Source organism: Zosterops lateralis (assembly GCF_965231275.1).
Source record: "Zosterops lateralis genome assembly, chromosome: 25".
Taxonomy (NCBI): domain Eukaryota; kingdom Metazoa; phylum Chordata; class Aves; order Passeriformes; family Zosteropidae; genus Zosterops; species Zosterops lateralis.
Window position 1 is genome coordinate 1,675,251 of NC_139785.1, and position 17,625 is coordinate 1,692,875.

At 46.6% G+C, this 17,625-nt stretch overlaps 1 protein-coding gene across 1 annotated transcript; it reads right to left on the reverse strand.

Annotated features, from left to right (window-relative positions):
- Positions 1-901: 901 nt before the first annotated feature.
- Positions 902-15,994, reverse strand: BCO2 (beta-carotene oxygenase 2; the record flags this gene model as incomplete). The annotated part of the gene is made up of 12 exons (XM_083878130.1): positions 15,919-15,994; positions 11,512-11,716; positions 9,910-10,121; positions 8,848-8,963; positions 7,358-7,460; positions 6,151-6,279; positions 5,878-6,038; positions 5,188-5,355; positions 2,174-2,311; positions 1,836-2,018; positions 1,323-1,433; positions 902-1,015 (listed from the first exon to the last, which is right to left on the reverse strand). Exons 1-12 carry the CDS (start codon positions 15,932-15,934, stop codon positions 902-904), a joined length of 1,656 nt encoding a protein of 551 aa, XP_083734256.1. The 5' UTR covers positions 15,935-15,994.
- Between the last annotated feature and the right edge of the window lie 1,631 nt (positions 15,995-17,625).

Sequence of the window (17,625 nt, forward strand, 5' to 3'; positions counted from 1 at the left end):
TCAGAGGAAGTAAAGAGCCAAGGGCGAAAGGGCTCGTTTATTACTCAAGGAAATGATTCAAATAATTCTTCAGGCTTCTCACAACGAAGAAACAGAACTGGAAGTGTTCAGTTTTCACCACCCACCTGCAGCCCAGAGTTCAGGGGCTGGAGAAGCCTGGATGACACAGGGGGCTGGAGTTTGTCCTGCTCAGGGGAGATGCCCAAAGGGATACCAAGGCCACAGGGGAGCTCTTTGTGTTCCCAACTGGTGTTTCCTACTGGTTGAACTGGGAGGAAGGCAGGGACTGTATCCTGCTCTGGAGATGTGTCACCCACATCTACAGGACTGTGTGAGGGCAGGGAAAGAAAGGAAAATCTTCCCAAGGTTTTATTTGAGGGCATTGCTATGGGACAGAAAAAAGCACAAGCACAGCTTCTGTGAGTGTTTGCATCTACCCTCTGGAGTCCCCTGAAGGCAACCTCGATGCCAGGGGAGATTGACTCCCCTTCACTGGGCCCACCTGTCACTTTGGGTTTTCCTCCTCTCTCCTGCTTTACACATTTCGGCCAAATCCCTGAGCACTGATGTTATCTTCCCCTCAGAGCACATTGCTGCCAAAGGAAGGGGTTGATCAATTTCTATTTTCTCCCTTGCAAGCCTCAACCTGGCATCCTTTGTGAAATGCTGCTACAGCTGGTCTAGCAGGATAGTAAACAAAAATGTAGATAAAGCAGTGGGCTGTGGGAGCAGAGGGGCTTCTGCCTTCCTTGGCTGTGTTTTGATAGGAATACAGGAGGTTATGGTGGAGAAAAAGCAGTTCCTTCATCCCAGATGTCATGGAAAGGTGGGAGGTGAAAGCAGCAGAGGGTTTTTCTGAGCCTGGCTCAGCTCCAGGTCCCAGGAGGTGCCCAGGAGTTCCTCAGTGGGCACTGAAGACACCGTGGAACCCGTAAGGCATTGGCACCCCGACCTCTGCTCGCCCCAGCTCCTGGAAGGTCTCTGCATCCAGGACAAGCAGGAAAGCACTTTGGTTCTGCAGGAGGAGGAGAAAGGCAGAGTGAGTGCCCAGCTGAACTCGTTTGCACTGTGTTTACGCTCAAAGGCACAAAGCAGGCCATGAAGACCAAACCTGTAGGGCAGGAGCACTGAGACTCCCAGGTTGCACTTGGCAAACATGACATTGAGCAAAACTCCTACTTACACTGCCTGTGCCTGGCTGTGACAGAGCCAGGCACTCTGGGGAGCAAAGAACCATCTGCCAGGGAGCCTCAAGCTCGGTGTCGAGGTTTAAAAAGTGAATTAATGCTGTGTGACTTTGACAAACTACTGCAGCACGTTACCTCAGTGGGGGAGACCACCACAGACAAGATGACTCCGCTGTCCTCTGCCGTGGCGTTAGGCACTGGCACAAACACAGGCTCTGACGGGTAGCATCCCTCCTCCTGCCAAATCTAGCAATAACAGGAACATTTGGATGAGTTTTAGGGACACAGGGATGAGTATCAGGTACACAGGGATGAGTTTAGTTTCATTAATACTTGTCTGCTACAGGGAGCAGAGTTACAAGTGCTCCCCACAAAGGCACCTGGAAATACTTTGTACTCCAAGAAACTTAGAGTTCAACTTTTTAATACAGTTTTTTTTTTTTTTTTTTTTTTTTTTTCATTCCAGGAGTGTGATGGTGCCATCCTCTCCTGTTTGGTGACTGTGCCACGTTCACAAGACGCTGGGTGAGGGGTGAAGTTGGGAATCTCATCCCAGACCCATCTGGGCAAAGCCTTAAAGCCCCCAGTGAATGACACACCTTCAAATGCACTTCACTGGAAGGACTTGATGAGCTGACTTCACCTCACCTTGAAATTCTTGGTCTCCACATCAACCTTGATCAAGGAATCTCCGACCAGGTGCCCGAAGCCGCAGCCGTAGAAGTAGCGATACCTCCGGCCGTTGTACCCGCTGTAATTGATCTGGGGGAACTCCAGGCCCCCAACTTTCTCAAAGCCCTCAGGGTGGAGATTTTCGTGGGTGCACCAGACCTGGGAGGAAATGTGCAGAAATCACAGCAGGGTTGGTTCAGCTTGGACAGGGCAGGAGAGCTGAGTGGTCCCACCGAGCACTGCACGAGCAGAAGTGGTTGAAGCTCTGAGGCACAGGGCAGGAGCTGTGAATGAATTTATGGTTCGATACACACCTTGCCATCTGCACCTTTCACAGCCTTTGCCTGGGTGTAAGGCAGCGGGTTCAGGTTTTTCCCCACGGGTGTGTCTGGATCCACGTGCAGAGGGAGGACAAAGCGGCGAGGGAAGGCTCTGGGAACGGAGGCATAAACCTGTTACAGAGACACAGAGTGATGGTGATGGGGGCAGGACAGACACTTCAGCCCAAATGCGCTTTTGGGGAACAATTCTGAACCTTTAGACACCCCTGAATTCTTCTTCTTCTTCTTTTCCTTGTGTGTTTGACCAAGTTCTGGTAAGGTAAAGCACATAATGGAAAGAAGAAGTTCCCTGTATGTTCCAGTAATTTACAGCAGAAACCAAACCCACAAGAATTAAAAGGGTCAGCATTGCTCTCACAGTAATTAATGCTGAGTTGGGTATGAAAATCAGCCCATTATCTCCAAATCCAGCAGTGGCACAGACACTGCACTATGTTTTATTTCGTTAGGACAGGCTTATATTGGTTTATATCACTCTGTGGAGAAGCAGGAGAGTACTGTGCCTTCAGTGCCTGAAGTTACCCTGCAGGATTCCCTCTCCCATGCTCAGGTACACAGGGATCCATGGCTGGAAGTGCAGGGGAATGGTGATGGATTTACCTGGGGAGCAAAGTGCAGCCCCCAGTGTGGCAGACACATTGAGAGGGATAATTCCACCAGTGCCACTAAAGCTCTGCTCAAACCAAGTTTATAACCCATCATATTCTCATATAAATAAAATAGATAAGGACTCTGTTTTGGTGCCTTTCAGTTACCTCAGTGTGCAACTCACCAGCCGAGTTGTGAAACTTCACTGTAATCATGTGTGTTAATCCTGAAACTCTGCTTTCAAAACTTTTCTGGTTCACACAACCTGGATGAGGAACTGTGCCAGACAAAGCACCCTGCCAGGGTTAGTGAGCCAGAAAATTTGGGCAAAGGAGACAAGCCATGCCCAGACATTCCTGAGGCTTTTGATGCAGTGAAGTTTGAAATTCTCTGTGTGTCTGGGGATAAAGTGTGGTGGTGATGCCACTTGTCACTGGGGGAATGTGGGAAACACAGACCCAGTGTTGACACCAGGACACCTTCAGCCACATCAAATCCCACCTGGGCTGTGCTCAGAGAAGGGCAGAAAAAAAAAAAAAGCTGGGGTTAACACTCTGCCCTACTTGAATATGCTCAAAAAAAGGCTTGAAAAAAAACCCCAAAAGAAATGGCAGAAGAAAGCAGAACCCGATGGGAGACAGCTGTGCTCCTTTCAGGTCGGAGCTGGGTCGGTTCTAGACAGCTCAGGACACAGACAGAGGAAGTTCAGCCCTGTCTGGACATGCAGCAGCCCCCCCAGCACTCTGGGTTTCCATCTGCGGGGTGAGAAACTGAAAGAACCCCCACTTTTCCCGTGTGGGACCTCTATGCAAAATAATGCCCCTCACACAGCCTGAAATGGGGCTTTTCACAGAGCTGGACACAATAGATAATTTATTTGAACGTGCTGTTGTGAGGTGACTGTGGGAAACAGTGTGGGGGTTTCTGTGGTATTTTTGTGATTTTCGTAAAAACGGCTCCTTTTCTGAAGTAATGTCTTAAAGAACAGGGTTCCTTTTTCTTTTTCCATTTAGACGTCATGCTACGACTTACTTTGCATAATTTCTTAGGGGAAAATTGTATTACGCAAGGATAAGGAAAATGAATGTCATTAAAACCAAGGTTTTAAAGCAGAAATAAATTCTGCCAGGCTCTGGAGCTCTGTGTCACACACAGAGCCTGAAGAGTTCCAAGGGCACGCTCCATGGAGAGAGATTTAAAAGGAGAGAAAGCATCAAGAGATGATCATTGCTGTTTTTACGGAATTGTAGTTGTGTGTGGGCCTGATATTTCTGGGTCTGAGAGATTTCAGCCTGCTGGCAGCTGCTGACTTTTTTCCAAGGAAAAATTTCCCAAGAAAGCTCCTTCTCCAAACAATCCTGGCACACAACTCTCCTTTCTCAGAACAATCTTTCTCCAGGTGGTGTTTTGCTGTTTCTCTGGTTTAACCCATGGGATCAGAGAGGTGTCGTTCCTATTCCCCAACCATGTTCAGTCTGGATGGGAACACCTTATAAAAGGCAGTGAGAATTAGACAATAAAGCCTTTTTTCTGTGCTCTTTGCCTTCTGAAATATTTGGAGTCTCTCATCTTTCTGTCGTGTCCTACAGTGACAGTTGTGCTGTCCCCACATATAGTAATGCAATTTTTACACTTTTAGCATGTGGTTCTACATAGGGAAACATTCTCCCGGAGAGTGCCTTTGCAGTTTTAGGGACTTTTGAATTTGTATTGCTGAGGTTTTTTTATTTTTTATTACAAACTTTAATACAGTTTTAAAGATGAGTTGTAACTTTAAATTTGTTTGGGGGTTTTTTGGTTTTTTTTTTTTTTTTTTTTTTTTTTTTTTTTAGGTTATGCCATTTTAATTTCACTTTGTTTTAAAATTTTGTTCTGAGTGTTTTAGTTGCAGTAGTGTTTGGGATTTTTTTTAATAGACTTATTTCACAAGCTTTTTAAGATTTTTTTTAAACTTAAATTCTTGAATTCTTAACTTGTAATTAAAGTAATAAAAGATGTTTTGCTCTACTACACTTTGTTGGGTTTTAATTTTATTCACTGAAGTGTGATTTTTGCAGAATTTTAGGGTTTTATATATATATATATAATTTTTTTTTTTTTTTTTTTTTTTTTTTTTTTTTTTTTTTTTTTTTTTTTTTTTTTTTGTTACATGGCATCTCTGGACTTGGCTTTTTGGGATTTCCACTTTGCATCCCAGGACTGGTGTTACTAGTTAACTTTTGAACATGTCCAGAGGTAAAATGAGACCCTTTCCCTATTTGGAAGCCCTCACAGAGGTGTAGAGATTGCATTACCACACCCACAGTGCTCTCCACGTTCTCCATCCCACCAAGCCCAGCTTTGCTGCAGAGCAGCAGCTCCTGCCCCGGGTTTTGGGGAAGCAGAGTCAGGGATCTCACCTGGTCCAGCCCCTCGCCGCTCCTCCTGAGGTTCTGCAGCGTGTACAGGGCCAGGCTGGTGCCCTCGTCCTGGCAGCACAGGTCCAGCACCACGCAGCCACGCTCCTCAAAGGCGTTGATTTGGTGGAAGGTGACGAAGGGCTTGGAGCACCAGTGCCCCGGCAGCACCTGCAGGGACCAGGGACAGCTGCTCCTGCCTCTGCACCACCTCAGAGCTCACCTGGTGAGCTCCCAGCCTCACCTCACAGAGCCTTCTCCTCTCTGCCCCCCCCATTTCAGCCCCTCTCGTTGTCTGGGGTTTGCCTTCTGTCCCTGTGTTACCACAAAAGGGCTGCTTGAAGCCAGTAAGGAGCAAAACCAGAAGGAGAAAACCCAAAATATCAAGCAAGCAGCCCCTTGCTGTGCATCTTTCCCTTTTTACACCCTGTGGTATCTTGGGCCTGTATTTCAGTCTCATGAGCTCCAAACTGCTCCTTCCTGCCTGCCCTTTTAGGGCTGGCAAAGAAATGAATGAACAGAGGGGGAAATGCATGAAGAAACCCCATTTTTAACAAATCTACACCCCTGCTTTAAAGCCTTTACTGCAGTAACTTCTGGATTGATTATTAAACTCCTCATGGCTGCTACGTAGCACTTTTTTGGGATCTAAAGTTCCAGATTAGCTCCTGCAGGGGGCAAAGACCCCCTCACCTCCCCAGTGTGCTTGTTCACCACATGGAAGTAGGTGTTGTGCTGGGGCTCCCAGCTTATCCCATCATAAATGGCTTTCCCACAGAGCTTGGAGGTGATGATCTTCAACAGGTTCAGCTTGAGGGGCTGCTCGATGAAAATGATGTAGTTTTCAGTCATTCCTGAGGGGAGAAGGAAGGAATGTCACCCCAAAAACGAGGCAAGAAAACATCTCAAGGGCAGAGAGAACATTTCTGCACCCCCAAATTCCCTGAGTGTGGGATAGAACCTTACCAAAGCTGTGGTAGTAGGATGGCTTTGCCCTGTCCATGGGAGGGATGGAGCACACAACTCTGCCCCCCTCCAACGTGTCCCCGTGGCCTGGCTCCTGTGGGGGGACCCTGATGATGTTGTAGCTGGATCCTGGAAAGGGGAAAAAAGGTGTTCAAGGCAAACTCAGATTCTGCTCCTTCCTGTTCCCCAGGAATACTTGGAAGCACCTCTCCTAAACCGAGCAGAAACCCAATAGCCAGTAAAACATTCTACAGAGGATTTCTCTAGCCAAAGAAAAACAAACAAACAGAAAAAAGGAAGCTTGAGAGGAAGTAGAAGGATCTTGTCAGTCTAGGAGAATGCCAGCTCTGCCTGAGGTGCTCTCCTACAACAACAGGGGCAGGATGAAAACCAAGCTCACAGGAAATGAAAACTCTGAGCCTTGGTGATGCTCATTTAATAAGCCTGAGCATATGAGCAGGAAAGGATGGCACTTTTGAATAATAATAATCTAGAGTTTGCTGTGCCCAGCTGAAAAAAGCATGTGGTACAGAGCTGGACTTTGCTGAGGCCAAAAGGAAATGAAAGCAGCAAGAATGAAAAGTGGTCAGAAACAGGGAAAATGTGGAGCTGGCCCGAGGGATCACAGTAAAGGGCAGTGGCTGTTTGCAGAGGCCTCTGGAAAAGAAGGATTTCACACAACTGACAGAACTGACAGCTCTGAGCAGCCATGGGGCTGGAACAGGATCCTATCAAGATGCTCAAAGTTCTGAGAAGAAGAAAAATATCCCATAAAATTCAGCTTTTCTGTACAATAGCCAGGTGACCAAAATAAATTCTGCCTTCTCTCCTGCAAAAGCCCTTATTGGTGCTCATCAAAAGCCAATTATTGTAAGTGAAAAACATGTGAATAATTGTTAAATTTCTTCAGATGAGGCTTCAGCAGTGGGTGGGACTTTAAAAAAAATCATTCTCCTGTTTTCCAGCAAAGCTTGGGAGAGGAAGAGGAAAATTTGCTGGATATTCACAGGCCAAAGTCCAGAAGCATCCGAAACTAAATCCTGAGAGGAGCCAGCTTGATGGGACAGACTGACACTGACATTTTGACTCAGAAACAGCAATTTCCAGTTTTCTTTGGGTGTTTCTTCAGCAGCTGCTGCTGGAAGCAGCACCAGGAGGTCTCCTGTGTACCCTGCCCAAAACCCCAGCCTGGCCATGCCCAGCTTACCGTGCTTCCCATAGGAATTGCCCATGTTGTAGGTTGTCCCATCAGACTCGTAGTGGGGATGAGCTGTGGCCCCATTCACTGCAATAAACTTGCTCCAGTCCACCTGCAAATGCCAAAGGTTTTCAGTCAGTGCAGAACTTTCTGAAGGGTCATTTTTGTGGAAGTCTGAGGAGAAGAGCAGATTTGATTTTATTACTATTAATAATGTGGCATCTGCCAGCCTTCGTTCTGCCTGCAGTCATCCTGAAATCCTGGAAAATTAGGATATTTCTCTATCAGTAAAGCAGGACTAATAGCAGTACAGATTCCTTGGAAGACACAGATGTTCCTTAAGATAAAGTGCTGGCTCAGTGGGAACATTGCACATATTAAGCACAGGCAGGTGTGTGAAGGGACAGTCACTGCCCCAAAAAGTCACCACGAGTTTTGTCACTGGAAGCTCAGAAAAACAGGTCCTATTAAAGCATTTCAAACTGGGGAGTTTAAATGTGAAATCATCCCTTCCATTTCTTCATTAACCAAAAAAAAAAAAGACAAAAAAACCAGTCTGCATCTAAAAAAAAAACCAGTTTGAGGGGATTTTTTTTATTGTTTTATGACAGGATTGTTCAACAGAGCTGAACCTAAAAATCCCCACGTGTCCTTTCTTGTCTGCATTCTGGTTTATAGTCAGATCAGCTGGCAAATCACCCAGGACACCTCAGCAGCTGTGCTTTGAATACAGAAAATTCATGACTCACTACTGATCCTGCAGGGAGGGACTCTTGGAGCAGCTCCCTAAAGGCCTGAGGGATGCTGAGCTGGCATTTTTTGGTGTCAAACAGAGTGAGCAGTAAATAGTGATTTAGGAAGGGCAGAATCCTCACTCAGCCTTCTCACAGCTGTCCAGCCCAAACCCCCTCTAAGGGTGCAGGTAGGGGGGACATGTAGCTTATGCTGTCCTGTCACAGGTCACCTTCTGTCACACCCAGCCACATCCCTGGCAGAGGATGCACAGGACACAGGGAAAAACTTCTCTGATGTTTTGGTCATTTCCTGGCAGGGGGAGAAAATCAAGTGGCAGCTGAGCCACCCCTTTGCAACAGAGGGTTTGATCAAGAGCAGCTTTGGAGTGTGCGAAGCTCGAGGTGTAAAAAGCAGATAAAGGGAATTGATATGAAAACAAAGCACCGGGAAAAAGGCAGATGTGAGATCAGAAATGTTCACTTTTTTCTTGCAGACAGGAAAAAGTAGTTTCCTGTTCTGCTGAGGGGTGCAGACAAGCCCGGGCAAGCAGGGAGAGCAGAGGAGAAACACCAGCTGTGCCCGGCCGGGCAGTGACAGCACCTCCACCCCCGAGAGCTGCCTCGCTGCTGCACAGCTCCGTCAGGGCTCAACAGAGAGATGCTGCTGGTCCAGACAAATTCCTTGGAACTGGAACTCCCCTTGATCCAGCAAGGTGTGGTTCTGCACCATCTGTACCCCAGCTCCCTCATCCCACCTGCCCACACCTTTTCCTTCGTTTCCAGCGTCTCTGGGTCCACCTTGTGCATGAAGATATTCTCATTGCTGACGTAGTAATCCCCTTTGTACAGCACATAGTTCACACTGCAGTTGTCACTGGGCTCTGAAACAGAAATCCCGGAGTTGTGCACAGCTCTGTGCAGCTCATGTCACATTATGGAAAGTTAGATGTGTTTAAACAAATAAACCCATTTGCAGTGACATTAATCCCCTGTGTGATTGATTGGAAATATCTCACTAATCTACAAAGAGAACCTGTCTGTGCAGGGACAAGGGTTACAGAGACAAGGACAGGGATGGAAATCACTGCTGAAGCTGGGCAAAGGCAGAGAGGGGATGTGGACAGGTCTGGAATGTCCTGAGGGAGCTGGGATGGGAATCCGGGAGGTGTCACCAGTATGAGCACTTTGGGAAAGGCCAGATGACGTGGCAGGAGGGGAGAGGAGAAACAGAGGATGGTCACAGCACGAGCAACAGGCTGTGAACTTCAGGCCTGTGCTGCTTTTAGTGGGGAACACTTTGCTTGCATTTAAGCCTCTTTCTTCCCTGACGTACAGAGAATCCTGAAGGTACTGGAACTTCCATTCCTGTGCAGCACCATCCCTCACCCTACTCAATAATCTCCTGCCCCTTAGTCCAGGAAGGGAGGGATTAGCCCACTTACCCTACAAGCTTAGCAAGGCAAGGTGTTCTAAGGGCAAAGCTGTGTCTCAGGTAGAACAGGGTGTAATGCTCATTATCAGCACTGCACAGGATGTTCTCTCAGGGAGAGCTTTCTTTGGGAAATTCGCAAAAAGGTCCGGGACTGAGTGAGCTGCAGTGGCGCTAAAACATTAAACTCTGCCTCCCCCAGCTGAGGCTGACACCAAATTTGCATAATTTTGGCATTTGGGTCACATTCGAAGAAAAAACACAGGCTCACAGAAAGTCTGCAAGTCTGCCAGACTTCCTCAGCCCTCCCTTTCCACCTAACCACGAGTTCCTCCAAGAAAATCTGAGCAGGCTTCTCATCTTTTACAGAACACTTTACAGTTTTTACACGCCCTTACGGATGGGCTCAAAGCGGGACAGGAAGCGCCCAAAGATGCTCTTGCAGGGATCTGGCATGGCCAAGGTGCCAAACTCTGAGGCCACAATACGGTTGTGCTGGCTGTTCCTCAGGTAGGAGCTGCTCTGCAGGAACCTGCTCCTGTAGGTCACCGTGCCATGGGCCAGCTGGAACTGGTGCAGCAGGGCCATGCCATCAAACCAGTGGTTAAACCTGCCAGGAGGGAGAAAAAAGAGATTTAGAAGAGTTGGGTATTGTGTGATGCTCTGTAGTAGCCTCTTTTAGGTTTAGTTTGATATTTAGTAGGTATTTGTAAAAGCTGAGTCCCAGGTCCCCTGTGACCTTGTTTTACACCACAATGACACAAATTCCAATATTCAGGAGGCTGAAAATGACTCCTTTATTTTTGGGATGTGTCTCCCTTTTATACTATTTCACACAGACCAATTGGATTGGTGACACAAAGACAAACCTCTTCACTCCCATTGGTCAGAGCAGAGGGACATTAAGAAGAAGTCCCTCCTGGGGAAAGGAATGAATAACAAAGGCACAGCTACAAAAACATTTTTCCAGTTTACAGAAAATTCCCTAAAAAAAAATTTCGGAAAACTAAAACACCTCAGGCATGGAACCAGAGATTCACCCTGAACTATTAATCAGGTATGGCTTTGTTAGGGAAAACACCTGAATCAAACAAAAAACAAAACAAAACAAAAACAAAAACAAAAACAAAAACAAAAAACAAACAAAAAAAAAAAAAAAAAAAAAAAAAAAACAAACAAAAAAAAACCACAAAAAAAACCACAAAACAAAACAAACAAAAAAAAAAACCACAAGTGTATTTGCAGCTGTGTGATGTGATGTCTGAAAACACTGTGTGTAAGGTTTTTTGGGAAATAATCTATATACAGGTAAACCACCCACTCCTGCACAGGGAATAGAGTTTGTGCTGTATTGTACAATAATACAAATCATTACTGCAAATCTAGAGGAGTTCAGCTCTCAGCTTCTTGCAGGATGTTTTTGTCTCCAAACCAGGGAATTTGTGAGGCTCCCAGAACACCTGCTGGTCTAACTCTGGGAATATGATGAAGAGCTTTGGCCAGTTGCTGCCATCAGCTGAATTGTCAGTTACTGGAATGGCACATTCCAAGCCACAGGGAGTAAGTGCCTTCTGGGAATATTTGAGTATATTATTTTTAAAACTGGGTAGATTTGCTTCTAAAGCAGCTCACACCATTTGGTGCAACCAACTCTCCAAATTCCTGCCCTGGATTGCAGAGTGCCCAGGGGTGGATTTTTGTTCAGGGCAGAGGAGCAAAGCTGGGGATGTTTTATTCCCCATCCCACCATGGTGAGTGGGTGAGAGCCTCTCTGCTCTCAGCTTTTCCAGCCTGGGTGACTTCACCATCCAGCTCCTGTGCAGGAAATGGGAGTTTCCAAATGTGGGAGGAGCAAGTGCTCTCAAAATATATTGATAATTCTTCCTTCCCTTACGTAAAAAGAAAGTAGAAGATGCTCTAAAAAGTGATGGGGGGTCCCCTTGAGGTTTATGCAGAGTTTGGGCCAGAACCATTCAAAAATTCATTTCGAGGACACTCACTTGTCATTGCCAAACTCGAACTTGCCGGGGCCATTCCTCAGCAGATTTCCATTAATCCACTTGGGAATATGTCCTTTGATCTTGGCTGGGATGGGCTCGGGGGTCTCCTCCACACTCTGCACTAAGGGGGAGATGCATTGCAGCCCCCTGGGTCTGTGGCAGAGGATTTGCTCCTTGGATGGGCTGGGCAGGTAATTCTTGAAACCTGCAAAGAGAGCAGGGAGAACAAAAAGCAGGGCATTGAGATTTTCACTGGAATAAAGTGACAAATGCTGGATCTCGGGACTGGGTGTCAGGGAGAAGAGCATTCAGCATCTGCAAGCAGCCAGGTTGTGGTGGATACTCAAGGTAAAGCCACAAAGCCCAACGTACCCACAGGGAACTGAAAATTCAGTGGATTTTTCTCTGCTCCATTTAATCCACAGGAGACACTAGTTCTGCAGCCCATAGGAGGTAACAGAACACAGGATGATAGAAAAGATAATAAATTTTCTTTTAATCAAAGAATATAATATATTTGGATTGAATTTCATAAATAACTGAGAGAAGAAGAAAAAAATAACTGCAACCCTAAAAAAATGGAAGAACACACATGAACACAAATGAGCCAAAGTCCATTTACAGGACAAAACAGATTTACAAGTTCTATTTGGCAAGGAAATAAGCAGAGAAAGATAATTTCTGATGGAGCCTCCGGTTTGACTGCAATAACCCCTTCTGAGTCCCAGCTGGAGAACAAAAGCCCCAGGAGAGCATGAAGTGATTGGAATGCTGTGAGCTACCAGTGATGTCAGTGATTGGCTCCCACAGCCTGGTTTGCAAAGCCTCATCAACACAAGGATTGTTTCAGCAATCCATTTAGCTGCAGAGGTGGATTTACCCAGGGGTGCCTCCCTGCCCGGGCTGGCACCTGCCCATCCTGCCCTCAGAGCAGCCGCTCTGCTGCTCTCCCCAAGACCAGGGTGCAGAACCAGCCTGGAACTGCTGGGCACTGAGGTGGCAGTGAAATATTGCTCAAAAAGGCATGTGGCAGGCAGAGCTCCATCACCCAGGGCTGGTGCAGACACCACACACTGAATGGGGTCCAGACTGCTACAGAATTCATTCTGATTTTTTGCTCTTTCACCACTGCTGCTTCTGGTCCACATCCTTTAATCCAGGTGACGAAGTGTAGCTGCTGCCCAATTTCCCTCCTCTGAAACGCTTTGCTCAACATCTCCAGGGGAAATTTGCTATTTCAGCCAGGATATCTGCAAGAGAGCTGAGCTGGCAGGCAGGATTCTTCTGAGCTTGTTTGTCTACGCAAAAACACCCACAGGTTGGGTGTCAGGATTACAGGAAGGTAAAATGCAAGATTCCAATGTAGCTCTCCAATCTGCCAATCCCAAATCCTCCCTTAGATCTCTGAAGTGTTAGCAGAAATGCACGTTTGGCTTGCAAAGGTACAAAATACAGATTAAGGAATGAGAAGAACAAATCTGTAAGGAGACGTTTTTCATCCAAGCAGAAACGAAGATGGCACGACTCAGGATGGCACTACATCAAAAGTTCCTGGAGAGCACCGTAAATGGAAAGTTTGGAAAGATCATTCCACAAAAGAGCCTGACTAGGGCTGGAAAAGACCTCCTGAGTCCAGCCCTCCCAACTGCTGTCCCAGAAATTCTTATATAAGAACTCTGTCTTAAAAATTATGATGCCTACAAGCATTTATTCCCTCTTTGGATAACTGTTCTTTGTTCAGATGATCAGGAAAATCTTCGAGTTTACCAAAGGACATTATTCTTGTTTTTCTGGCAGCTCTGGTGTGGGGTTTTGGTAGTTTTCCCTTCTTTGTGCTGTATTTAGGGTGAAGAATCATATCACTTCCTAAGCTAAGTAAGCCAAGGTCTTTTTGTTTTCCTTGTCCTGTGATAACCATTCACGTGATCATCTCAGTAATCCTTCTTGAAATCTGATCTAGTTAGAACTCATCTCCTTACAATTCATTCCAAAGCATTCCCTACAAAGTGGAGTTTCAGTAGAACAGACTATAAACAGCAAGAATATTTAAGGGAATACCCCACACCCAGGCCAGAGAGGGAGAAAGAAGCACAGCAAGAGAATGGATCATTTCTTTTCTTTTGGGCACCACTCAAATGAGCTGAAGATCTTGGCAGAAATGAGTGCAAAATGGGAGCCAATCCCAACGCCCAGATGAGCCAAAACAGAAGCTTTCAGAAATAAGACAAGTCAATGCAGACATAGCTAGGAGGAGGGAAAGCATGCAAGAAGAAAAAAAAAAAAAAAAGGTCATATAAAAATATACATATGTTCCCTATTAAACAAAGATAGACCTGATTAATTGCTGTTATCATTAATGTACCTTTGAATTTATCTTTGAATGCATTGAGGACATGGAACGCAGAAAACTCCCCCTGAACACAATGTTTCTGAGTAATTGCAAAGAAACGTTCCACCTTCAGGGGAAAGCTCATAAAGTCATAAATTAAAAGCCCTTGTAACATCCAGCTCCCCAAGAAGGGCCCAATCTCTTTGTCAAGAAGGCAGAAGACAGACTGGTATTTGATATTAAATGATACGTAAATAAAATTACTCCTTCTGTTCTGGCCACGCTCTGAGATGGAAGAACTTGAATCCACAATTAAAGCCCGACATTGCCAGAGGGGCTCTCTGTGTGTGCTTGAACGTCTGAAACCCAGCTCAAGGTCACAACCTGCCTTCTCAGAACCCTCATTTCTCCACCATAGTTTCCATCCCACCTCAAAAACAGGCTTAAGGTCTTTGGCATATCCAGCAGAGGCAGTGCCAAACACGGAGCTGTAACTTTTCTCCAATCTCTTCTAAACATAGCAGGCATTCACTGCAGAGTTATCCCTGGTGGCATTTTCAACTCCTGTTTCCCTGCACAGAGTGACGTGGTTTCACTGTCCCAGAACAAACTGGCAGCCCCAGCATTGATTATTTATCGATTGTTTATGTCCAGAAATAGGATGGAAGGACCAAGCTCATGAAGGGAAAGCTGCTGTGGGGGCAGGCACCACAAATCATTCATTAAATTATACTTCAACACCAGTGGGTGGGACGTGAGATCTGGGATGGTGAGACAATTGCTAACACTGGGATCACATGGGAGAGGGCAAAACCATTTTGATTTTAACCTACACTTTCAAACCCAAGGCTCAGGAATCACCACTCCACGCACAATCTAGTGTTTGACTCAGAAGGACATCCAGAATTAAGGGCAAAAATTAGAAAATAGACTGCTCATTATATTCCTCAAGTAGGGAGAGTGAGGCAAGAATTCTGTTTTCCCTGAGGATCATTTGAACTGGGAATAATCCTCTGGCACAGGCTGAGTTTTGCTCCCTATAAAACACAGATTGGCACGAGACAGAAGCAAAGCAGTTTTCCCCGACCCCCAGCCCGAACAGGAGCTGTGGGTTTGTGCTCTCCAGCCTTCCCCAGGGCTGGAGCTCGGGGCTCCCGCTGGGATTTCCAAGGGAAGGGGCAGCACTTGCCTTGGGCGTGCCGGGCAGTGCCCGAGCCGGGCTCCGTGTTCCATGCAGCTGCTCGGTTCCCCATGGCCAGGGGCTCAGGCACCCACTTCCTCGCTAACAGCCAGAGGAGCAAAGGAAACAGAAAAGAAACAACAGAAAACACAGGGGAAAAAATAATAAACGGAGAAAAAAACAGGGGAAAGCTCAAAGGAAGGAAAGGAGAAAGGCGACAGTGAACTCCAGCACATGAAATAGCTGCTGATTTCCCAGCAGAAATCGGGTCTACCCTTTGGGGTATTCTGGTGGCACAACAAGGCAGATTTGAATTTTTTTTCAGCGCTTTGGATACCTCAGAAGCAATGCTTTAAATTTAAAAGGCACAAAAACACCGCTACCATCAAAAAGTGGAAATTCCCATAAGATCTGCCACGATTTTTATTGTTTCCTAATTTCCGAAAACAGGGAAAACAAATAAACAAAACAAAGGAACAAAAAACCCCAAACAAAGACAGCTCAAGCTGTGCAATGATGACACAAAGCGCAGAGTCGGGCTGCGGTATAAAATCCTTTGGGGCAGTTCACCATTTGCACGTTCGGGTTAAAGCCCCGGCAAGGATGCGGCTGCAGAGATCCCTCTCCCTGCCCGCTCCCAGCTGGCTCCTCCACGCAGAGAATCTGCCCTGTGCTGCCTTCCCAGCTCCAGACCATCTGTACTGCTGTAATCCTCGCCTCTGCCGTCTCTCCACACAATAAATATCAGACATTTCCTGCCATCTAACACAAAGACTCCGCATCGCTCGGTGGCCAGTTTCTGACGGTGGGAATTGTTCTCCCGAGCCGTGTCAGCAGCAGCAGCAGCCCCTTTCCGAGAGGATGGGATGAAAGGGATCGTTTTAAACGCGTTTTTTACCTGGAATGAATTGCATCAGAGAGGAGAGGAAATGCAGCAGGTGAGCGAGCAGGAGGCTGCCGGCGGACAGAAGGATTTTGGCGAACATATTCTGCGGGGCGGAAGGCACGGGCAGGGAGCGGCCGGGCGGAGGTAGCGGTGCCAGGGCAGCGAGCAGGAGGCAGCGATGGTCGGCAGAGGTGAGCGCTGCCTCTCATCATCCTTTCACAATAAGAGCCGTGCCCGCAGCACCGGCAGCAGCAGCAGCGCCCTGCGCTCCGCGGGCCGGGGCGGGTCCTGCCGCCGAACCCTCCGCGCACCTGGGCCAGGTGAGCTGCCACTGCCAGGGCACTGCCGCGTCCGCGGAAAGCGCTCCAGAGCCCTGCGCTGGCCGCAGAGACGGGCACACAGGCGAGAATTGGATGGGGAGCTGTGTGTCAGAGCAGCCAGGCTTCCAGGTGATTCCTTCGGGAATTCCCGTCACCTCGCCTTCGTGTTCGCCTCCCAGAAATACTTGGGATGCAAAATATTTGTTTCAAAATCTGAGGAGCCATCTTGCACCTTAACGAATCTCAGGGTTTCGGGAGCATTGGTTGCCACCTCAGATTCCCCCAGCAGCAGATCCAGCAGCTCTGCTGTTCCCGGCTGAGCCGGAGCCAGGACAGACCCTTCCCTGCGGGATTCCAGGGGCTGCCGGCGCTTTGGAATTGGGATGGAACATTTCTTTCGTTTCATTAAGCAGCTCTTAAAGGCTGCGCTGTGCCTGGAGAGGGAGCAGGGCGGCAGGCACAGCACTGCAGGGACCCCATTGCACAGACGGATTAGTTCTCATCCGAAACCCGCTGCGAATTAAGCTGATTTCTCCCTGTCCGCCCTGCACTTCTAGAGCTCATCTCTTATTATTCCCTCCCTTGAGTTGTGCTTTCTCTCAACAAACCCAACCGCTTCAACCTTTTCCCACAGATCATCTTTTCTCAGCTCTTTATTATTTCTGGTTTCTGGAAATCTTGATTTTCACTCGACCCTTCATCTTCTTAAGATTACAATGAATTTTTAATGTATGTTATTGACGCATTTGGGACTTTTAGTGTGCTGCTCTTTATTAAATAAATTATATCCTCTAAAGTCCTTTTTCTAAATCATTTGGGATAATGTGGAATAAGCAAAGCTGGAAGCAGATCACTATACAATACCACATGGGCTGATCTATGAGGAAACAAAAGAGTCTTCATTGACTTTTTAACTCATTTCTTTGCCCCTACTTGCTGATTGCTCTTATTTTCTATATCATCATACACAATGGTGTCAATGACCTTACACCAAGCTGTACCCACTGGTAATTTTTCCATATTAAGCCAGCTATTCTCATAAATGAATTTTTAAATTTATTGTTAAGAAATTTCCTCCAGACTCTCTCCAGGATGGGATTTAGGCTGACTGAGCTGTGGATCTTTGCCCTACTTTTTTTTCTGGGTGTTCCCCTGATGATGCAAAATGCTCACTCTGTTCTTTTCTACTGCCACCTTCAATGACAATTCAAAGGTCAAACATTCTACCATTAGCAAAATTAAATTTTGATTAGTTCTGGACAGAATGTCCTGAGCCTAAACACCTCTATTCCCTACTAGATTTGGTCTTTTTCTATTCTGACACACATTTATGCCAAAAAGGAGTTTCATTTTAAGTAAACAATCAAAATCAGCCTTTTCTCAGGAAAGAATTATCACT